Below are 24,626 nucleotides of genomic sequence, written 5' to 3'. Positions count from 1 at the left end.
TTGATAGTGTATGGAATTTCTCCCAGTGTCTGCTCCTCGTTAATTTAAAAGCCAGCAGGCTTGCTCCAGCTGATTGAAAAACTACAAAGTTGTCTAAGGTTTAGCATTTTCTCATAGTCTTCACTGCTGTTCTGAGACATCAGTAGCTAGCTTTAGGTGAGGTCTTGTGAGATCTATAACTGACCCCTAGTGTGCTGGGCCAAAAAGCAACATCTGAGGCCCTTTCAGAGAACCCTACTTTTTTAAACAAATGTTTGTATAAAACCTACTGGCATCAGCTTCCTGAGTGCTGGGATGAGAAGTGTGCACTGTCTCACCTGATTGGTTTCTGCAGTCTGTTAGTGTCGGGTTCAACATTCAAAGTCCCCCAATATCACAACGGGAGGGCAGTAAGGTGAAGCCCTGCCTGGGCCGTTCTTGGACCTGGAGGGATAGGCTATAGCGCAGTCATTTTTCTCTTTTAAGCTTCTCAGAGAAGTCTGAGCTCAACATGCAGTCCTAGCTGGCCTGGAACTTGCTCTGCAGGCTTGGCTCAGCTTGTGGCCGTCCTGAGTGCTGAGGTCGCAGTTTTGTGCCATCCAGGGCTCATAGTTATTTTAGATTTGTACTTAACTTTTTATGTATATCACTGTGTGTGTGTGTGTGTGTGTGTGTGTGCACAGTGCCCACCAGGTCAAAAGGGGGCATTGGATTCCCCAGTTACAGACAGTTGTAGATCACTGTGTAAATGCTGGGAACCGAGGATGGCAGAGGATGGCGTCTCTGCCAAGCAGTGATGATAGGACGCAGACATTTGTGTCACCTCTTCCAAGAAAGAGTAACAACCACACCCAAATTGTAAACTTTACTGCTTCACAGATTCCTACTTCTGTTTGCTTGCTTCTGGTGAGCACCAAACCCAGGGCCTCAACTTGCCAAGCACATGCTCCACTGAGCTGTACCCACAGCCCCAGACCTCAGGCGCTCACCACTGAGCACCTCCCGGGTTGGGGTGCTGACACTCAGCATTCTGACGTGGACCGTGGCTTTTGGTTCAGATTCTCCCTGGAGTCCAGAGATCCATTATCGCTCTAGAATACATCTGTCCTAGAGAAGCTACGAGGAAGCTTCAAACCTGCATCCGTGTTGGTTTTACCCGACTCCCACACTGCACAGCTAAGCCTTAGCAGGAATCCAGCAAAAACCAGGCCAGACGCTTCTGGGAAAAGGCCTCAGCAGCCTGGGCAGCTACTAATGAGAGCTGCAAAAGAGGCAGTTATCTGTCTCTTCCTTTTTGAGACTGGTCAATGCAGAACATGAATCCAAGGTTTCATGGCCTTAAGGAGACGGATGCTCAGCTCCTGTCTCATCAGGGAGATGACCTTCCAGCCCCGCCGGGGCTTCAGTAGAAATGACAGGCCTGTGCCCCTCCATGGAGAAGGAGCTAGAGCTTGAAGCCAGAGTGAATGGCCACGACCCCTGTAGTCAGGTTCTCGTAAGTCACCTTCTGAAAGCCTGCGTCCTCAATCATGGCCTTGAACTCTTCCTGAAACACAAGAAAAGACACATGGGATGGGATGCCTGGGGTTCACCTTCGGGGACTCTGCTGTAAGTCACAAAAGCTTTCTTTGTACCTGATTTGGGAACTTGCGAATGCTTTCTACAAGGTACTGGTAGGACTTCCAGTCTCCTGCAATGACCTCACCAATGACAGGGATGACCTGGAAGCTGTACAGATCATAAAGCCTTAAAAAAAAAAAAAAAGATTTAGAGCAGGTTCTAGGCTTACTCCCTAGCTACTCCACCAATACCAAGGAAAAGTGTGTTTGTGGGTGGAGTAGCCTGGTCTACAGATGGAGTTTCAAGACAGCCAAAGCTACACAGAGAAACCCTGTCTCCTGGGGGGTGGGGGAGGACTAATGAGGTCGAGTCCATCCCTTCACGGTGATCAGGCCACCGTAGGTAAGGCAGGGGTCACTGACTCAGATGTCTGCAGTGGTCAAGCAAGTGACTGAAACAAGGTAAGTAGGCCAAGAGTGAGGCTGAGAGGCCCATGGCGTGAGACATGGAAAACTGGAGGAGTGGCAGCTAACCCTGTCTCTGACACCTGCACGGGGATCCTCTGACACCTGCACGGAGGATCCCCTGACACCTGCACGGAGGATCCCCTGACACCTGCACGGGGGATCTGCTCTATCAAGCTTCTGACGTCTGATTTTTCCAAGGAAGTTGGAAATCAATTTCCTGATTTTAAGTTTTTGGTTGGCCAGTGGGTTTGAGACAGTCTTATTCTATAAACTAACAAGGCCTGGAACTCATTATATAGGCCAGGCAAGTGCTGAACTGGAGGTAATCCTCCTGCCTCAGCCTCCTGAGTAGGCCTGTGGGTACAAGCTGAGGCTCTTCTGGCCTACACATTTCCACCTGGGACTGGCTGAGCTCTGAAGATAGCCCTTCCTTTGGGGACTCTCAACTCACAGTCAGCGGCTGTGGCTCACTGACTAACTCCTCTCCACTCTGGGGTGGGGAGCCCTTTGTAGATACGTTTATAAATCCCTGTCACCGGTGCTAACCTGGAGATGAGGGGGTCAGTCACTTGGCTAAACTCCAGACAGAGAAACCGTCCTCCTGGCTTTAGGACCCGTCGGGCTTCCTGGAGAGCCTGGGAGAGAGAGCGAGAAGAGAAGCCTCAGCAGGCCTCTCCTTGATCCCAAGAGGCAGAGGCTGGCTTAGTTTCTATGTGCATCACAAACACTCCTCATAAACTCCCTTTACATCCTTAGGAGTTACAGTGCGGATGGTACCCACATCACAGGCCACTGCGGCCCATGAGCAGAGACAGTTGCTGAGCCGGACAGGGCACAGTTCCATGAGGACAGAGCTTAGAAGTACGGGTCACACCTCTTCCAAAAGCTCTCTACGTGTGGGTGCTGTGCCTGCATGCCTGTGCACCCCTCGTGTGTGTGGTATGTGCAGAGGCCGGGACAGAGCATCATATTCCCTGGAGCCTCAGCTGGAGACAGGTGTGACCTGCTATAGGAAGGGAACCTGGGTCCTCAGGGAAGAGCAGCCGCTGAGCCATCTCTCCAGACTCCAATGGAACAGCTTTAATTAAAGGAATCTATCTGACAGAAAATGACATGTATGTTGATAATTCATGTTATTCTTTTGTTTGTTTTTGAGACAGGGTTTCTTTGTTTAGTTCTGGTTGTCTGGAAACGCATACAATAGACCAGACTGTATTTGAACTCACAGAGATCCACCTGCCTCTGTCTCCTAAGTGCTGGGATTAAAGGTGTGCGTTACCACTGCCAAGAGTTTTATGTAATAATATGGAGGAAAATCACCATGGGAGTCTGACCAATGGGCCAGGCCTGTAACCACAGCTGCTTGGGAGACTGAGCACAGAGGATTCTAAATTTAAGGCCAGTCGGGGTTATAGGGCGAGTTAAGACCAGGTTAACTTAATGAGATTGTTAATAACATGTATGAAAGCCCTGAGTTTACTCTTATGTATACAGACATACACAATCACTGGTGTGTGTGTGTGTGTGTTTAGGATGCCAGAGACTGATATCAGGGCCTTGCACATGCTAGACAAATATTCTACCACTTGGCTGAAGCCCTGGTACACATCCGGCCTTTTCCTTAGTACACAGTTACTTGAGACAAGGTCTCACTGTGCAGCCCTACCTGGCCTAGAGCTCACTGTATAGACCAACCTAGCATCAAAGTCACAGAGATCTGCCTATCTTGCCTCCTGATCAAATTTAAGTTAAAATTGCAATGGACAGGGTGTGAGGAGCCACGCTATAGGCCCAGCACTCTGGGACCCAGGGCAGCATGTGGGCAAGGTCAGCGTCAGTTGCTTATTGAATGCAAGTATGCTCTGGGTACATGAGATCCTGTCTAAAAAGCAAAAGCAGTATGATGGAGGAATGTTTAGCATGATACTACTCCCATTAAAGAGGAAGAAAGTTAGAACCCGGAGGTGGCTCAGTAGCAAATGTGCTTCTGGATATTAAGGCTCTAAGGTCGGATCCTTTAGGCGCTAGCAGGAGAGACACAGACGGGGGATTCTTGGGTAGGAGCTAGCAGGAGAGACAGAGACGGGGGATTCTTGGGTAGGAGCTAGCAGGAGAGACACAGACGGGGGATTCTTGGGTAGGCGCTAGCAGGAGAGACAGAGACGGGGGATTTTTGGGCTCACTGGCAGCTGAGTAGGCTAAAAGCAGTGGGTGACCTGGTTAAGTGACAGACTTATCTCAAAAAATAAGGTGAAGGTGGCAGTGAGACAGATGGCTGAACGGAAAAAGACACAAGCCCGGCCACCTTCAGTTGGACCCCTGGAACCAGGGAAAGGTTCTCTATCCTGTGCCCTCCACACGTGTGCCACGGTGTTACTCCACCCAGCCACAACCACACCCGCACCCTCACAGGTAGATACATACACACAGAGACACACTCACTCATACATACACCCACACTCACACCCACAGATACACACACACATTCTCTCACACTCACAGAGATTCACATCAGAGACACACACAGAAACACACAGACACACAGATACACACACACACACACACACACACACACACACAAAATCACTCCACAGCTGGTCATGACAGAGGCACAGGACTGCATCCGCAGCATGTAGGGAAAGCAGAAGTAAAAACAACTCGGGATTGAGGCCAGGCTGGACCATGTCACATCTTCCAAACAAAACAACACCCCCTACCCTGTACTTTATGTTTCCTTCGAATTTGCTATCCGGCTGAGGCTGGCCTTGTGGACTGACCCTCCTGCGTGTGTAGCAATCACGTAACTGGAAGCCGTCTCCCTACCCCTCCAGAGCATTGGGACGACAGGAACACACCACCACGCCTGACTGTAACAGGCACAGAACATCGCTACAAAGACACACAGGAACTGGGCACAGAACAGCTGGAGATAGGGGTGGGAGAGAAGTGCTCAATGACACATTCTTCAACTTCCATCCTACTCAAAAAGTATTTCAATTTAGTCTTCCTTTCTTGTTTTTGAGTCTTGTCCCTGTCCCTGGCTGTGGGCTGAGAAGTCATCACAGAGACCCCTGTGGCCTTGAACTTGCAATGATCCTTCTGCTTCTGTCTCCTGAGCGACGGACCACAGGTGTGAGGCACAACTGGCAAAAGACATGTTTCAGTCAGAATGATGACTAAACTGTCTATAGATGCAGGAAGGCCATAAAACCAGGCCGCACAGTGTGGTGCTGGCTGCCCTGCGCTGCAACAAGCTGCCGCACAGTAACTCAAAGACAAAGGCTTGTTTGGGCTTACAGTCCTGTGGGCTCCAGGCTGATGAGTGGACCTTTGCTTTCACACTCAGGTGAAGACTCGCAGAATGGGTCTACCAAGCAGAGCAAACTGCTGGCCTCGGAGCCAAGAAGCAACAAAGACTGCTTTTGCTTTGTGTCTTTGAGACAAGGTCTCATACAAGCACTCCATGCATTCACTCCCAGCAGTCTGGAACCAGAAGCAGGTGATCTGTGTGGTGAGTCTGAGGACACGGGGTTACAGAGTGAGACCTTCTCTCGGAAACAAACAGCAGCAAAGCTAGGCTCCGGCTATATAATCTGGACTCAGTCTGGGACTCACTCAGCCTCCCAGATCCTGCAGTTGTAGGCATATCCCGTCCTGTCTGGCTTAGAACAACTACACCCTAGCAAATGATCAAACCCACAGATGGGGTTCCAAAGCCCTCTGATCTGTAGCCAGTGAGAAATTGATATCTGAACTGGAGGGGAGTTTAGTGGACGGAGCCCTTAGCCTGGAGGAGGAATGCTTGTAAATCCAGATAGCTAGTGTCAACTGGAGGGCACTCAGTGGGTCGGCTGTGTGCAGAGAAGTCTGCGGTGTGGGAAGACCCCACAAGACTGGTGTCAGACACAGCACAGAATGTGGAAAGACATAAACTTTCCCACTATATAAAAAAGAGGTAATCATTTACAGGATTAATTTGTACAGCATATTCAATTCAGAAAAGAGGGTTTTTTTTTTTAAGTCTTAGTTTTAATTTTTTAAGCTGGATGTGGTAGCCTGTGTCTATAACTCTAGCATTTGTGAAACTAAACAGAATTGCCGCAAGTTTAAAGATAGCCCAGGCTATACAGCAAGTTTCAGGCCAGTCTGAGCTACACAGCGAGTTCCAGGTTAGAGACCCAGCTTCAAAAGAACAAAAAGGATTTTTTTTTTGTCTTTTGTTTGTTTTTGTAGACAGGATATTGTTACATAGATCTTGCTGGCCTGGAAGTCACTGTGTAGAGCAGGTCTCAAACTGAACCCTCTTGCCTTTGCATTGTTGAGACTATAGCCGTGAGCCACCACACCTGCCTACACAGTACTTTTTTTTTAATTAAAAAAATTATGCCGGGCAGTGGTGGTGCATGCCTTTAATCCCAGCACTTGGGAGGCAGAGGCAGGTGGATTTCTGAGTTTGAGGCCAGCCTGGTCTACAGAGTGAATTCCAGGACAGCCAGGAATACACAGAGAAACTATGTCTTGAAAAACAAACAAACAAACAAACAAACAAACAAACTAGATAGATAGATAGATAGATAGATAGATAGATAGACAGACAGATAACTGAGCACCTTTGATCCCAGCCCGGGGGGAGGCAGGTGCATCTCTGAACTCAAGGCCAGTTTGGTCTAAACAGTAAGTCACAGACAGTAAGTTCCCTGCCCTATCGTTAGGCTGCTTCCTGCTGATTAGGGGCATCAAGTTCCTTGGGACAAGTTTGATCTTCACAATCAGGACATCTGATTCCTTATTTATTTTTTTATTTTTTATTTTTTTTTATTTTTTTTTTATTTTATTTTTTTTTTTGGTTTTTCGAGACAGGGTTTCTCTGTGTAGCCCTGGCTGTCCTGGAACTCACTCTGTAGACCAGGCTGGCCTCGAACTCAGAAATCCGCCTGCCTCTGCCTCCCAAGTGCTGGGATTAAAGGCGTGCGCCACCACTGCCCGGCTTATTTTTTATATTTTTTAAGATTTATTTATTGTATATGAGTGAGTACACTGTAGCTGTCTTCAGACACACCAGAAGAAGACATCAGATCCCATTACAGATGGTTGTGAGCCACCATGTGGTTGCTGGGAATTGAACTCAGGACCTCTGGAAGAGCAGTCTGTGCTTTTACCCTCTGAGCCATCTCTCCAGCCCCCTATTTTTTATTTTTTTGCACACACCTACTTAATAACTCACAACGAATGACCCAACCTGCCTTTGGGGAACTAGCATTTATATATCCTCTGAAAAGTCAGCAGAATTCCAAACATCACTCCATTGCAGAAACTATGTGCAGCTGGCAGAATCACTCCCCTCCTAGGGCACGAGGCAAATCACAGTCAGCTGCTGTGAACAATACGAAGCAGCCCATATTCCACATCAGGGATTAAAATGAAAACACATTCTTGTATTATTTCTGTGTTTTTCTTTTTTCTTTTTTTTTGGTTTTTCGAGACAGGGTTTCTCTGTGTAGCCCTGGCTGTCCTGGAACTCACTCTGTAGAGCAGGCTGGCCTCGAACTCAGAAACCTGCCTGCCTCTGCCTCCCAAGTGCTGGGAGTAAAGGCGCCACCACCGCTCGGCTATTTCTGTTTTTCAAATAAACCAAATTCTCACTACATGTAAGAGATTTCCTTCTGCCTTGTATGTCCTGGGGACTGAACTGAGGTTGTTAAGTTTGGTAGCAAGTGCATTTACCCTGCTAGCTCGCTCATTCTGGTTCATTTACTCTTCAAGACAGGGTATCTCAGGGTATCCTGGCTGTCCTGGAGCTCACAGAGATCTGCCTGCCCCTGCCTCCTAAGTTCTGGGATTAAAGGCTACCCTGATCTTTTGATCTGATTCCAAGTTCTATAGAGAGTGGGAAACAGGTGACAGAAAGGAAAGTAAGGGAAAGATAGGAAAACAAAACAAACAGGGAGGGAGGGAGAGAGGAGAGGGGGGAGGCCCCCATACCCCCAGGAGGCGTGCATACACTCAACTGACCTATGGGGTTCCTGTAAGGCTCCACCTAAAGTTCCACAGACCCTTTCAACAGTGTTACCCTGAGGTCTTTTGAGAAGTACTACCTGTATTCAAACCAGAGCAATTGCTACAAACAGTGTTCCACCCGAAAGTCAGACTATGGGAGCCCACATCACAAAGCCAGTGGCAGATGGACAGAAGAGGCAGAAGGTTCAGGTAGAATTAACAAGCTGAATCCTTTTAAAAAAAGAACATTCCCTTCTTGCTGTAGAGGAGCCATGATATTCCCTTCTGCCTTAACGAATCTGTGCGCCCTTTCCTGTGTCTGATCATGCCTCTGACCTGCAGACTCACATAGCTTCCCGAGAGGAAACAGGAAGTGCCCCAGCAGGCCCAATCCCCCAGAGAATGTAGACACCAACCTGAGCAAACCAAGAATTGTTCTGTGATTCTGGCTTAATTTCCAGACTAAAACACCTGGTAACTCAGAAAAACGAGACATGCCAGGCGGTGTCTACACTTGGAGGCGGAGGAGCTGGATTTCTGAGTTTGAGGCCAGCCTGGTCTACTGAAGGAGTTCCAAGGAAGACAGGGCTACACAGAGAAACCCTGTCTCAAGGGGAAAAATGAGGAAGGAGGAGGAAGAAGGAAGGGAGGAGGAGGAAGTAGAGGAAGAAGAAGGAAGGAGGAAGAAGGAGAAGGGAAAGAAGAAGAGGAGGAAGGAAGAAGGGAAGGAAAGGAAAGGAAAAGAAAGACCTAACTCTCTAGACCCAGAGAGACGGCTTAGTACTTAAAGCACTCACTGCTCATGCAGGGGACCCAGGTTCGAATCCCTAGCACCCATAGCAGATGGCTTTTAAGTGCCTGTAACTCCAGCTCCAGAAGTCCCAACACCCTCTGGTCCCCAAAGGTACTGCGTACACAAGGTGCACATAGACTCACACAGGCTCACGTACATCAGTGAAAATTATGTGTATATTTAAAAGAGAAGAGGGCTATGGAGATAGCTCAGTGCGTAAGAGCACTTGCTGTGGGGTAAGAGGACCTAAGTTCAAATCCACAGCACCTATGTAGAAGCCATGCTTCACAGGGCCAGCATAGCAGCACCCTGCCACACACACACACACATGCACACGCGTGCACACACACACATCACAACTAAATACACTGAGGACGAGGACGAGGAGAAAGAGACCTCTAAGCTTAAAATAGTCATTCCCCTTAAGTACTGGGCTCAGAAAAGACTTTTCTCTGTCCTCAGTTGAGGTAGGTCCACCCCAGGGACACCATTGTCCTCAAAGTCCCAGAAGCTGAGCACACAGCTCTTCATACCCGGTCAATGTGGGTGACATTCCGGATCCCAAACGCAATGGTGTAAACATCAAATCTGTCATCGTCAAAGGGTAGTTCCTCAGCGTCTCCCAGCACCCACGCAAGTCCTGGAAGACAAAAGCCGCGCTGGGGTACAGAGGTATGCTAGGTAGCTGTTTCCCGTGTCCCAGAGGAGTAAATCTGAGGCTTTGTGGTATGTATGCCAAATAAAAGGTAAGTGCCCTAGGCACCAATGTGGTAGGGACGGTCCAGTGACATGCAGCCCCTGATGCAGGGTCTGGGTAATGTCAGAAGTGAAGTGAAGGAGAATTTGAGGACTGCTTACTGCTGTGGGGACCATGGGTGTCGTGGGGACCATGGGTGTTGTCATGAGGACCATGGGTGTAGTGTCATGGGGACCATGGACTTCGTCAGAAGGTGTGACACACCTGCCTTCTTCACTGTACTCCTGTCGCCTTCACTGCCATCCTCCAATTTTGAGACCTAACTTATTTGGGGACAGTTACCTACTGGGGACAAACTCTGGCACGCTGTCCTGGGCAAACGGTGCCCCTGAGCTGCACATCTACCCTACCCTAAGCAATTCCCCAACCAGGCGCTTCACGGTCAGCACTGTGCTGAGAGGCAGGGCCTTAGGGTTTCAGACTACTTTCACCGACTGTTAGTTAGGTCCTTTACTTTAGTTGGGGGCGGGGCATCAAACCCAGAGCCTCACGTACATTACGAGAGCATTCTGCCGCTAAACCACAGTCCCAGCCCTGTGACAGACTCAAAAAATACTGTTGGTTTTGGTTTCTTACTTATCTATGTGTCTACCACACGTGTGGTAGAGGCCTAGGCCTAGACAGACCAGAGGAGGTCACTGGTACCTCTGGAGCTGGAGTTACAAACTGCCCAGCATGGGTGCTGGCCCCTGAGCTCAGGTCCTCTGGAGGAGCAGGAAGAGCTTCTAGTCACTGAACCATTACTCCAGTCCCTGTTTCCATCTAGCTGTAAAATGGAAATCAACTGGAAGTTTTCAGTCAGTGACTAGTACAGAATTTAGCACGGGCCTATTTCTACAGCTGCTGTCAGACAAATCCCCACCCACGGATTCTTCTTCTTCTTTTTTTTTTTTGGTTTGGTTTTTGAGACAAGGTTTCTCTGTGTAGCCCTGGCTGTCCTGGAACTCACTCTGTAGACCAGGCTGGCCTTGAACTCAGAGATATGCCTGCTTCTGCCTCCCAAGTGCTGGAATTAAAGGCGTGCGCCACCACTGCCCGGCTCCCACCCACGGATTCTATGTTGAAAATATCTGAAGAGGGGCGAGGCCGAGGATGACTCAGTTGATAAGATTAGTTGTTGCTCTTGCAGAGGACCTGGGTTCAACTCCCAGCACCAACAAGATGGTCGCAAACACCTGTAACTCCAGTTCTAGGAAATCTAACACCCTTTTCTGACCTCTTTAGGCACCAGACATGTGCTCAGCGCACAAACATACATCCAAGCAAAACATATATATATAAAACAAAATAAGTCATTAAAAAAGAAAACACAGCCGGGTGGAGGTGCCGCGTGCCTTTAATCCCAGCACTTGGGAGGCAGAGGCAGGTGGATTTCTGAGTTCGAGGCCAGCCTGGTCTACAGAGTGAGTTTCAGGACAGCCAGAACTACACAGAGAAACCCTGTCTTGAAAAACAAAACAAAACAAAAACAAAACAAAAACAAAAAAAGAAAGAAAGGAAGGAAGGAAGAAAGAAAGAAAAAAGAAAAGAAAACACATAACTAGGTTAAAGTGTTAAAGGCTCAGAGGTAGAATGGATAGTCAGTGTGCGTATGGGTTCAGCCCGTAGCATCAACTCTGAGATGCCAGTAAGACAGACCCTTGTTGGGAGCAGATTTATACGAAGCTGAGAATGACCTTGAACTTCTGGTCTTCCTGAGTGATAGGGTTATGGGCATGTGCCTCTACCAGCTTGCAGGAATCCTCCTGCCTCCACTCTCTGAGTGCTGGGATTATACATGGATGCCACTATTTGCACCTCCAGCTCTCTTCTAACTTTTCATTTTGGGATGAATTTAATGAAATTGTCCAAGGCTGACCAGGAACTCACTCACTCAAGCCCAGGCTGCCCTGGAGTTTTTGATTCTCCTGTCTCAGCCTCCAAAATATCTGGGATTACGGGCCTGCATCACTGGCTTGATTCTGAGTTCAGAAACTGTAGATTCTTATCAACATAACTGTTCCTGAAGGATGTGGGGTTGGAGCTCAGTGATTAACTAAGGCCAGCAAGACACTCAGCAGAAAAGGGGTTATCATCACGACGCTGAGTCTGACCCCAGGAAACGACACAGTGGAAGGAGAGAACCATGTCTCATGTAACTGTTCTGTGACCTCCACAAAAACATGTTTGTGCACACACAGACACACACAGGTACAGACAGACACACAAAACAGCCAAATTAATGTAAAAGACCCTACCGCTGCCACATAAATGTCACAGGAGGCTACTGTTTGGTCTAAGCTCCTGCACTGGGTCGCAGGAGACCAAACTGAAAATCACTATGGAATTCTCACGTTCAAGTTCCTGCATGCACAAGGAAAGTAACCTATGAAACCAGACAGAGAGCTGAGGACTAACCAGCTTCCTCTGACTTGAAACCTTACAGAAGGAAAGTCACAGCCGGAAAGGCCTGCAGCTGACCAGTGTCTGCCCTTCCAGACTCATCTGCAGACTGCAACTCTGCAACAGCCAACCAGTTCTTGATTCTTCCCCTTCTGTTTTCTCTAGTCGTTACTTTTTTATAAAACCAACCTCCAGGGGCTGGTGAGACGGCCTGGTGGTTAAGCATACTGGCTGATCTTCCAGAGGACTCGGGTTCAATTCCCGGCATCCACATGGCAGCTCACAACTGTCTGTAGCTCTAATTCCAGGAGCTATAGCATCCTCACAGGCACTGATGTAGGCAAAACACCAGTGCACATAAAATACAAAAATAAATAAAACCTTCTTTGTTTGGTCGTTGAAAGTCTAGGCTGGAGCCAGGCGGTGGTAGTACACGCCTTTAATCCCAGCACTTGGGAGGCGGAGACAGGCGGATTTCTGAGTTCGAGGCCAGCCTGGTCTACAGAGTGAGTTCCAGGACAGCCAGGACTACACAGAGAAACCCTGTCTCGAAAAACCAAAAAAACAAAACAAAAACAAAAAGACGAAAAAAAAAAAGAAAGTCTAGGCTAGTCTTGAACTCACAGAGACCCACCTGCCCCTGCTCCTAAGGGCTCTGATGGCACTAATGCAGCACCGTGCTTGGACCGGAAGCCATGTTGAGTCTGTGTCTAATGGTTCTATGTTGAGTAATGTTAACAAAGGACAGACTCCAACCGCTTAGCTGAGAGGTTTGGCTGAGTTTGTTTTTTATGTGCACATGTGCTAGCCTGAGTGTGGGTAAGCGCATCCCACATGCAGAGGAGCCCACACGGTCAGGACAGGGTCCTGGAGACCCTGGAACTGGAGCTGTAGGCAGCTGTAAGCTGCCCTTTTGGGTGCTGCACTGCAAGAGTAGTATGCTCTTTAAAACCATTCAGAGGTAGGACTGATTACCAGGTCCTCCAAGCCAGCCTGACCTGCTAGCCTGGGTGATGTGACATCCTGTCTCAAACAACAGCTTCCTAAGCTGGTTCATAGCTACGCCATGGAAGAGATGGTTTTAGAAAGGGAACATTACCTGTCATTGACTGTTCTCACTCCTTACAGCCGACACCAGCGAAGGGAAATACATTTGTCAGCAGGAGTAAGACACACGGTGCCTTTGTCTAGAGACTGCCTTCTGACTAGTCCTTCATCAAAGGACTGACAAAGAGTCCTTCATCATGAAGGCCAAGTGGGCGGTAGTTGTCCAGGCAGCTCCTTCCTCGTGTGTGAGGAGGAGGGAGACAATAATCGGCCTAAATAACCAAACATTCCTGGGGGGATCGGGGAGAAATGCTGACGCTGCCCAGAGGACTTTTTGTGCCGCCCTGTCTGTCTGTCTGCCGGCACTGCCTTGCCAGTGTGGAAGAGTCTGTCCAGCGGCTGCATCAAGACAGCATCTGCATCTGACAGCGGCTGTGTCAAGAGGGCGCCACATCCAGCATCACTGGTGATCTTGCAAATATTAAGGGCAAGCTTCTGTTGTAGCTTGTTTAAGATGGTCTCACTACATGGCCTGGACTAGCTTAAAACATACGATGTAGACCAGGCTGGCCTCAAACTCACAGAGATCTACCTGGTTTTGCCTCCCAAGTTCTGGGATTAAAAGTACGCACCACCACAGCTAGGGAAAGCATTCTGAGCTATTCAATGGCCGGATGTAAAATCAGTGGTAGCACTGCCCGTACTCGCAAGACCCTGAGTTCAGTCCCTAGGACTGGAAAAACATTTTAAAAGAAAGAAAAAGAAAACTGGATGACTTCAGAAGATCCTGCTATGAGTTCAAGGTCAGCCTGATCTACAGAGTAAGGCCCGGGCTAGCCAAGGCTACATATTCAGTTAAGATCCTGTCCCAAAACAAAACAAACAAGAAAAAAACCAAACAATTTGACAAATAAGACTCTTTGGACTAGTGAGAGGGCTCGGTGGGTAACGGTGACTGCTGCCAACCCTGAAGACATGTGTCTGATCCCCAGAACCAACTCCCACAAGTTGTCCTCTGGCCTCCACAGGAGTGCTACAGCACCAGCATAATTCTCCCCTGTCTCCATGAAATAAAAACTATAACTAAAGAATTAACAATGGCTGGAGAGATGGCTCAGCAGATAAGAGCACAGCTGCTCTTCCAGATTACTGAGTTTGAGTTCCAACTTCCAGTTGGCTTACAGTCATCTGTAACTCAGGTCTAAGAGACCTGATGGCCGCTCTGGCCTCTGTAGGCACCAGGCCCCTCATCCTCATGCTGCAGAGACATGTATGTGAGGTAAACACTACACACATTTAAAACATTATAACAAGAAAGAGAGCTGTAAGCTCTGTGGGCCACGCAACACCGTCGGTCAAGCTCAGCGTGCCGATCAAATTCTGGAGCACGCCTGTGAGCTGTGCTAAGTACACACGCCATCTTCAGCCGCTGCTGACTGTTCACACTTCCAGAAGCTGGAACACTCAACAGTTCCACACCCAATGGGTACCCCTTACTCTACACACGCAGACATTGCCTGTGTCCGCCCAGGGACTCACCAGCTGTGCGCCCTCACTCTATACACACACAGACACTGCCTGTGTCTGCCCAGACACTCACCAGCTGTGCGCCCTCACTCTACACACAGACACTGCCTGTGTCTGCCCAGACACTCACCAGCTGTGTGCCCTCACTCTACACACACAGACACTGCCTGTGTCTGCCCAGGGACTCACCAGCTGTGCGCCCTCACTCTACACACAGACACTGCCTGTGTCTGCCCAGGGACTCACCAGCTGTGCGCCCTCACTCTACACACACAGACACTGCCTGTGTCTGCCCAGGGACTCACCAGCTGTGCGCCCTCACTCTATACACACAGAAGACACTGCCTGTGTCTGCCCAGGGACTCACCAGCTGTGTGCCCTTGGTCCACGGCTTTCTGTTTCCCAACCTTTAGCATCTCCCTGTTGATGTCACAGACCACGACAAGCGAACCTCCCAAGGGATCCTCTTTACTCTGGTACTTTTTGGCAATTTCTTCCCAGGATAAGTTCTGCTGCGTCTTCAACTGTCTCCTCTGTCTCCTCTGATGCTGTGCCTGAACGTAACTAAGGAACCGGAATGCGATGTCACCTGCGGGAAGTCAACAGGAGAGATATAAACGTAACTAAGCAAACAGTCTCCTGAGCCCCTAAGAGCAAAAGAGGCAAAGAGGGGATACACTCGAGGATGGATGTTTCTACCTTTCAGCAGAGACCACCTTCCTTCCCTCCCTTCCTTTTCCCCTTCATTTCTTCCTTCCTTTCTTCCATTTTTTTGGCCATGAGTTCACTCTGTAGCAAAGGATGATTTTGGACACCTCCAGGTCCTGGTGTGTCCACTCCCTGAGTACTGAGTACTGGGTTATATGTGTACCTCACACTAGTGCTTACAATAATTTTCATATAAGGACTACAGGCGGGTGGGACTCAGTTGGGGAGTGCTTGACTAGGACACACACAGTTTGGGGCTCTGTGCCCAGCATGCTTATACCAAGCCTGTAGTTGCAGGCCTGTAATCCTAGCTCTTGGGAGGTGGAGGGAAGGGGATCAGGCACATCTCAAATATATGACTTTCAAGTCAGCATGAGACCCATCTCAGAAAAACCAAACAGAACAAAAAACCATGCCAGCTTGGTCTACAAAGCAAGTGCAGGGCAGCCAGGGCTGATTACACAGAGAAACCCTGTCTCTAAAAACAAAACCAAAAGATCATGTGCCTTAATCCCACTACTTGGGAGGGAGGCAGGTGGACCTTTGAGTCCTGCCTGATCTATGTACAAAGCTCTAGGCTAGCCACGGCAACGCAGTAAGACTCTAGCTCTAAAAACCAAGAAGCCAACGTTTATAAAAGTAACATAAGCAGTAAGAGACGGCTCTGTCTCTGCAGGTTACACACCCACAGACTCAGCTATGGATTGCTGTGCATCAAACCCTCGGGCTCTGTCATCATTCCTAAGCCATCAACCAAGGGTCTGAAGAATGAGCCTAGGTAAACGTTCCTCTGCCGAGCACACCTCAGCCCCAAGCATGTATTCTATTACTTGGTTGTTGCTGCTGTTTTGTGTTACAGATGGGGGCTCACGTAGCCTAGGCTGTCTCTAAGTTTGCTACGTAGCGATGGCAATTTGTTTCTAAGGCCTACACCTTCTGAAGACTAGGATTCTAAGTGTGTACTTCAGGCAGTGGTGGCACGTGCCTTTGACCCCAGTGCTTGGCGGCAGAGGCAGTTGGATCTCTGGATTGAGGCTAGCATGGTTTACAAAGCAAGTTCCAAGACAGCCAGGGCTACTTGGTGAGACCCTGTCTCAGTATGTACTCTTGAGCACTGAGCCACCCCCTCAGCCTCTGGTGTTTGAGGCAGGGTCTTGATCTATAGCCCAGTCTGGCTTCACAGGTTCCACAGCCTAGAATCCAGCCTGGCTTTGAATTTACTTGAATCCTCCTGCCTCAGGCTCCTAAATGCTGGGATTAAAGGCTTTCTGACACATACTTTCTTAACACTTTTCTCCCAGATACTTGGTGTGCAACAGGAAACAAAGACCTACAATATGTTCTGAAACCTGATGTGGGAGTGGATTGATTGGACAAGAAGGTAGCTTATGTCCTAACTAGCTGATGTCATGTGAGAAAAGGCTTCTCTCCAAACAGAAGGAAAGTAGATTAAAGGCCAAATGGAAGATAGAACAGGATGGGGCAGAGCGCCATGACACAGCACTTAGCTACAGTATTTGTGAAGCCCTGGGTTTACTCCCCAGCATCGAGGAGGGGGGAAAATGGGGAGAAAACCCAAGCTGGGCATGATGTCCTAGGTCTGTAATCCCAGCACCTGAGAGACAGAGGCAGGAGGATAGCAGGTGGCAGGGAGCTGCAAGGCCAGCTTGGATTATTACACAGTGAGTTTAAAGCCAGCTAAGACCACATAGTCTCGAACAACACAAAACAACGAAAACAGGAACAGCAGTCATTCAGATGATGAAATGTCACAAAACATGGGCCTTTTACCTTGTAAAGTGCTCTGTTAGAAAAGTGCCAAGCAGGGGCTGCAGAGATGGCTTAGTGGTTAAGAACACTGGCTGCTCTTCCAGAGGGCCTGAGTTCAATTCCCAGCAACCACATGGTGGCTCACAACTATCTGTAATGGAATCCAATGCCCTCTTGTCCCACTTAGGAGGCAGAGGCAAATGAATCTTTGTGTGTTCCAGGCCAGCCTGATCTACAGAGTGAGTTCCAGGACAGCCAGAGCTACACAGAGAAACCTTGTCTCGGAAACAACCGACAGAAAAGCTGCAGGCGCAAAGCTCCTTGGACCAACGCTTGCCCTCTCAGAAGCTGATGCACACTGACCTAGCCGCCACCTTCAACCTAATGGTGGGTGAGGCAGCCAGTTCAACAGCAGACGGACACCAAGCGGCATTACCTGTGCCTCCAGCCACATCGAGCAGTTGGGTCCCGGGCAGTGGGTTCATTTTCCTGATGAGCAAGTCCTTCCAAGCACGATGGATGCCCAGACTCATCATGTCATTCATCAGATCGTACTTCTTGGCCACGCTCTCAAATACCTGGTAAACTGGTGCAGGCAGACACGCCGTGAGCAACAGGAACAACTTGGGGTACAGGACAGACACACTGTGAGCAACAGGAACGACTTGGGGTACAGGACACGCTGTGATCAACAGGAGAGACTTGGGGTGCAGGACACGCTGTGATCAACAGGAGTGACTTGGGGTGCAGGACAGACACGCCGTGAGCAACAGGAACGACTTGGGGAAATGTAAATGAAGACAACAAAGGGGGATTTTCCCTATTGAAAGTGCTTATCTTAGCATGGTGATGCTAAGTCAAAATGTTCCAGGCCCAAGATACATCTTAACATTACGTTTCCCCCTCTTGTGCTGCTGGAGACTGAATCTAGGGCCTTGCACACAGCGGGCAAGAACCCTATCAGAGAGTGACTTCCTCAGCCCTCTACACCACTTTGTATCAAAAGGATTAAAAGTCCACAAAAGAAATCAACCTCTTGCCGGGCAGTGGTGTCTCACGCCTTTAATCCCAGCACTTAGGAAGGAGGCAGAGGCAGGCGGATCTCTCAGTTCGAGGCTAGCCTGGTCTACAGAGTGAGTTCCAGGACAGCCAGGGCTACACAGAGAAACCCTGTCCCCATTCTGTGACTCACTATGAAAATAGGAGGGCCAGGTGGTGGTGCACACCTTCAGTCCCAGAACTCAGGGGAGGCAGAGGCAGGCGGAGCGCTCTGAGTATGAAGCCAGCCTGGACGACAGTGAGCTCCAGGACAGTCAAGGCTACACAGAAAAACCCTGCCTAGAAACGAACCAACAAAAAAAGACAGACAGGAAAGCATAAGTATGTGCCGTAATCAGGGACCAGTTACATCATCTGCTTTATAGACCGTTTACACCCAGGCAAGAGCACAACACTTCTACTGTTTCCTGGTCTCTTGGTGACAAACCCAGGATGTATACTTAGAGAAATGACAGCGGAAACTGAGTAACAAAAAGAGAGAGAGGGCCAGGGAATGAGGGTGGAGACCATGACTGAATGACCGAAGCCCGAAGCCCGGGACTTAATCCCCAGTCCTGCAACGAACGAAAACCAAGCAAACAAGAACAGCAACAAAGAACACATCCCCCCTGGTGGGAGGACCCTTGTCAGTGTGGCAACATGAGGAACAGGTGACTGGGTACACGGCAGAGGAACCCAGTGAGTGAGGGTGAAGTCTCTAACCTAGGGGAGGCGTAAGGATTCTGCCAGTCAGGTTCAAGGTGTTCCAGAGGAAGAAGTGGCAGGAAACAAAAAATCACAGGGCCAGGGAGATGGCTCAGTGGGTGGAGCATTCCAGGCCTGAAGATGTGAGTTTGAGGCCCAGGACTCACACGGCAAAGGAGAAAACTGACACCTGCATTGTCATCTGTCCTCACAAAGCTCTCAGACACACACACACACACACACACACACACAAATATCAAATATAATAGACATAATAGACATTTTTAGAATTTCTATTCAGGAGGTTTTTGGAGGTGTTTCATGATGTGGAAAGCACTGGGGCTAGAAGCTGACCAAGCTACCTCTCCAGCCTCCCAGTGAAAGCTTAAGAAGGGATTAATCTGTCAAGTCCTAGGAAACATGCTCCTAGGAGCTCCAGGACAAGGGAAGAATGTGTTCAGATCACTCCTGCTACATTTTTAAACAAAAATAAAACAATATCACGCCCCTCAAAACTGTAATTTTTCCTAGAATTTTGTTGTTGTTGTTGTTTTGTTTTTTCAAGACAGGGTTTCTCTGTGTAGCCCTGGCTGTCCTGGAACTCACTCGGTAGACCAGGCTGGCCTCGAACTCAGAAATCCGCCTGCCTCTGCCTCCCAAGTGCCGGGATTAAAGGCGTGCGCCACCACCACCCGGCTTTTCTTAGGATTTAAACTTTTAAACCAAAATTAAGAACTGTTAAAACGTTAGCGAAATCCCATCTGTTGGGCTTTTCAAAATACATTAATTCTTATTTTATGTGTATGAGTATTTGCCTGCATGTATGTCTGTGTGCCACATGTGTGCCTGGTGCCCATGGAGGCCAGAAGAGGCCTTCAGACCCCTTGGAAGTGATTCTAGTCCGTGGTTCTCAATCTCCTAATGCTGGGACCCTTACAGTTCCTCACGTTGTGGTGACCCGCAACCATAAAATTCTTTTCATTGCTACTTCATAATTCATAAGAGGAGTTTTGCTAGTGGTGTGAATCATAACGTAAGTATCTGTATTTTCTGATGGTCTTAGACGACCCCTGTGAAAGGATGGCTCGACCCCAAAAGGGTCAAACATTGTGCTATTATAGACGATCGTGAACCATCACATGAATGCTAGGAATACAGGTGCTTGCAGCTGCTAAGCTTGTCTGTGTTGTTTGTTTGTTGTTTTTTTTTTTTTTTTTTAGGAAAGGTTTTTAACTTGTGATCCTACTGATTATAAGCATGGCACTACATTTAGCAGATAGTTTTGGTGTTTTATGTTTTTAATTTTTTTGACATAGGGTCTCACTGTGTAACTCTGGCTGTCCTGGAACTCAAACTTACTACATAGACAAGGCTGGCTTTGAACTCACAGAGATCTGCCTTTCTCTGACACACACACACACACACACACACACACACACACACACACACAGGGAATAGTGTTTCTTGTGGAGAGCTTTTGGGGCTGCTTGGCAGGAATCTGACATTGGGCCATGACAAGGAAGTAAGTGCAGGAATCTAATTTTAGGCTAAAACAGATAAGTTCAGGCAGGAATCTAATTTTAGGCTAAAACAGAGAAGTAAGTTCAGTCAGGAATCCAAGTCTTAGGCTAGAACAAAGAAGTAGGCCTCAGGCATGAATATGACTGTGGGCTAGGACAGGGAAGTAGGCTCAGATATTTTTGTCATCCTGATGAGCCCTTAGAAACAGTGATTATAAGAGTAATCTCGGGACTTTGTATATTGCCTTGTTTGTTCCTTGACTGTTTGTATCTATTGTATTGTTGGTTCCTCAACCTAGAACTGACCTAAATACTTGCATGTAATTAAAAGGGTTTAAAAGAAAAGTGGGAATAAACAGACCTGCCTTCAGCCTCAGGACTGGCTGGGGTCATGCTGCAATTTTGTCTAATCGTTTCTTTTAATCCTCACTCCTGCGCTGGAGAACTGTTGACTGACTGAGCGGGCTTGGTCAGGTTCTTTTAGTAAGAAAATAAGAATGTGTCGCACACCTTTAGTCCCAGCACTTGGGAGGCAGAGGCAGGCAGATTTCTGAGTTCCAGGCCAGCTTGGTCTACAGAGTTCCAGCACAGCCAGGGCTACACAGAGAAACCCTGTCTCGAAAAACCAAAAAAAATAAAAAATAAAAAAAAAATAGTAGTTCTTGTTCTTGGGCTGGAGAGATGGCTCAATGGTTAAGAGCACAGACTGCTCTTCTAGAGGTCCTGAGTTCAATTCCCAGCAACCACATAGTGGCTCACAATAACGGAACCCAATGACCTCTTCTGGTGTGTCTGAAGACAACTATAGTGTATGTTAGTACTCTGTTTAAACTCCACCTCCACAGTTATCTGGCAACACCCAGGTATGCTCCTCCCCACAGTTGCCTGGCAAAAGCCAGGTAGACCTGCCCACTATAAAAGGGGCTGCTTGCCTCCTCTCTCCTGCTCTCTTGCTTCTAGCTCCTCTCTATCCCCTCACCTCTCCCCCTTCCCTTCCCCCTCTCTCCATGTGGCCATGGCTAGTCTCCACTTTTCTCTCTCTTTCTTTCTCTGCCATCTTCTCCCATTTCTCTCCCCTCACCTTTGCTCTCTGCCCTGAATAACGACCCCCCCCAACCGTTTGGTCTGGTGTTGTCTTTTCTAAGCTGTGCACAGAAGTCTAACAGTGTACTCATATACAGAGATTTTTTTTTCTTTTGGTTTTTCGAGACACAGTTTCTCTGTGTAGCCCTGGTTGTCCTGGAACTCACTCTGTAGGCCAGGCTGGCCTCAGAAACTCAGAACTCAGGCAGAGGCCTGCCTCTGCCTCCCAAGTGCTGGATAAATCTTTTTTTTTTTTTAAAGAAAAGAATAGTAGTTCTCCCACTTACTAACAAATTTCTATGTATCTCTGTAGAGACAGGATCTCCCTGTCTGAGGCTGGCTTCAAATTCAAAGTCTAGTAGAGAGTTACCTTGAACTTCAAATCCTACTGCATACACCTCCTAAGCGCTGAGAACACAAGTTTACACCACCACACACAATTTATTTGGTGCTGGGAATAGAACTGAGCGGCAGGGAGTGACAGGCAAGCACTCTACGAATTGAGCCACAGTCCCAGCTCCTGGCTACCATTTTAAATTGTGCAAGTTCTTGCTTAACCTCAACTGTATATCTCCTCAGAAAAGCATTAACAACAGTCACTAGTGGAAAACTGAAGTGAGAAACGGGTGGGAAAAATGTCTACACGGCACCTGGCATATAGGACAATCTCACAGTTGATGAGGGTTAAGGGTCATACTGTGCTTAAAAGAGGAGCAGGCCGGGTTTGGTGGTGTTCGCCTTTAATCACAGCCCTCCAGAGGCAGAGGCAGGTGCATCTCTGTGAGTTCGAGGCTAGCCTGGCCTCCACATCAAGCTCCAGGGCAGTCAAGGTTACACAGCAGAGAGACACTGTCAAAAAAGGGGGCGTGGGAGTGGGCGCGTCGCCGGGTATAGCTGGGTCTGGGATGTAGATACTCCTTGGAAGTCAGGATTGTAAGACACACAGCTCTAGGGCCAACAGGGCATCAAATTAGCCCATAAAAGTGTCAAGGAAACCAGACAGAAGCCCGGCGATCGCTCCAGCCACCCTCTCGCCCTGTCACCTTTGCCTCCTTTCTCCTCCTCCGACACAGTCTCAAACCCGAAGTGCGTTTCCGCGGCTGGCTTCTCTTGGGACAAGGACCGCGCACTCAGCGTGGCCCATGGCCAGGATCTACGAAGCCCGAGGAGCCTGCCGTCCCCTGTTGCTCGCGACCACCCGCGGCAGCAGTAGCGCCATAGAACACAGCTCCTGGGCGCCGCCATCTTGATATCCCGGCGACCGTGGGCGGGGAAGAACGTCGGGTTGCGTCACCTGCCGGGTGACGGCTGCCGGCAGGAGACACATTAGTGGGACGGAACCTAAAACGCCTGTGTTTAAGAAGTTCCGCCTGGTTTGGGATTTGAAAACCTGAAAGCCTTTCTTGTGTTCCCCGACTGAATCTAGAGTTTACCAACAATAATCAGAGCTTATGAGGCGCTAATTATATTTTCAGCGGATAATATTTTCATCCTGCCAACCGGTAGTATTAGCTAGAACTGAGGACTACTATGGTAAAGACGACTCTACAGATCAGACTGGCCCGGAACTCGCAGAGATCCACCCAGGTGCTGCTGGAGTGCTCCCCAAAGCCCTGCAACTTTTGTTTTCTGGTGCGGGGCATGTTGTAGTTAAAAGACCAAGATTACGTGAAAAAATATATATAAAATATACATATAAAATATATACCTCCAAAGCCACCCCCCCGGGGGGGGGGCGGGGTATGTGTATGTGAGTGTAGGTGCCCGTGGAACCCAGAGGTGTCAGATATCTTAAAACTGTAGTTTTAAACTCTACACTAGTGCTTTTTTTTTTAATGTATTTAATTTTTTGTTTGTTTGTTTTTTGAGACAGGGTTTCTTTGTGTAGCCCTGACTGTCCTGGAATTTGCTCTATAGACCAGGGTGGCCTAGCACTCAGAAATCTGTCTGCCTCTGCCTCCCAAATGCTGGGGAGAATTTTCTTGTGTCTTTTTGGTGTGTGAGCGTGTGCATGTTCTCACGTGCAGGCATGCCCATGCCAAGGTCCATGTATGGAGGTCAGGAGATGTCTTTCCGGAAGGGGTCAGTTTTCCAGGGCCCTGGGAATTGAACTCAAATCTTCAGGCTCACAAAGCAAGCACTTTGACCTACTGAGCCACCTTGCCAGCCCTTATCTTTTGAGATAGGGTTTCACTAAGTTGGCAAGGCCTGGAACTCACTTTGTCACCTGGACAGGCTTTGAACTTTTGATCTTTCTGGTAGGTGACATTAAAGGCCTGTATCACTAGGTATGGCCTCTTTTTGGTTTAATTTGATTTTATTTTTTTATGGAAATGATAACATATTACCAACCATCTTGTGCAAGAGCAAGTACAGAGGTGCTGAATTTTGCTTGAATTTCTGTTTCTGTTTTAAATCCCCCTTTTAAATGTATATTTTCTGTAAATATTTCACAAGGAGAAGTGCCAAGGATCCTAAGAAAGAAAATCTGAAATGAAGAGTGTCTTCTCCGTTCAATATAGCCTGACAGATGGACATCTCCTGCATTGGGAGTCTTTTCCCTTTGCTTCTATTTTTATCAATGACAGAAGGACGAAATTATTCATCCACATGCTTAGTATTCTTGTGTCTTCGCTACGTGAAATAAAGTTTCACCACAGCATTTTAGAGCTCCCTGCACTTCTATTTATATATAAGAATAGACCTTAGGATATCACATTTCATATTTCATTTTCCAACTGAGGCGTTCTCTCTCTCTCTCTCTCTCTCTCTCTCTCTCTCTCTCTCTCTCTCTCTCTCTTTCTTTCTGTGTGTGTGTGTGTGTGTGTGTGTCTTAGTCAGGGTTTCTATTCCTGCACAAACATCATGACCAAGAAGCAAGTTGGGGAGTAGAGGATTTATTCAGCTTGCACTTCCACATTGCTGTTCATCTATGAAGTAAGTCAGGACAGGAACTCACACAGGGCAGGAACCTGGAGGGAGGAGCTGATGCAGAGGGCATGGAGGGTGCTGCTTACTGGATTGCTTTCCCTGGCTTATTCAGCTTGCTTTCTTATAGAACCCAGGACCACCAGCCCAGGGATGGCTCCACCCACAATGGGCCCTCCCACTCTTGATCACTGAGTAAGAAAATGTCTTACAGCTGGATCTCATGGAGGTATATCCTCAAGGGAGGCTCCTTTCTCTGTGATAACTCCAGCTATGTCAAGTTGACACAAAAAACTAGCCAGTACAGTGTGTGTGTGTAAAACTGAAGAATAAAGAAACCTGGACATAATGGTGAAACTCTGTAA

At 48.2% G+C, this 24,626-nt stretch overlaps 1 protein-coding gene across 1 annotated transcript; it reads right to left on the bottom strand.

Moving 5' to 3' along the window:
• Nucleotides 1-829: 829 nt before the first annotated feature.
• Coq5 (coenzyme Q5, methyltransferase) lies at nt 830-22,585 on the bottom strand. The gene is made up of 7 exons (XM_028765447.1): nt 22,377-22,585; nt 17,424-17,573; nt 14,877-15,098; nt 9,330-9,436; nt 2,553-2,641; nt 1,614-1,725; nt 830-1,525 (listed from the first exon to the last, which is right to left on the bottom strand). Exons 1-7 carry the CDS (start codon nt 22,576-22,578, stop codon nt 1,424-1,426), a joined length of 984 nt encoding a protein of 327 aa, XP_028621280.1. The 5' UTR covers nt 22,579-22,585; the 3' UTR covers nt 830-1,423.
• Between the last annotated feature and the right edge of the window lie 2,041 nt (nt 22,586-24,626).

Source organism: Grammomys surdaster, unplaced genomic scaffold (assembly GCF_004785775.1).
Source record: "Grammomys surdaster isolate TR1022 unplaced genomic scaffold, NIH_TR_1.0 164, whole genome shotgun sequence".
Lineage (NCBI taxonomy): Eukaryota > Metazoa > Chordata > Mammalia > Rodentia > Muridae > Grammomys > Grammomys surdaster.
The sequence above is the reverse complement of the archived record's forward strand: the minus strand, read 5'-3'. Positions and strand labels throughout refer to the sequence as shown.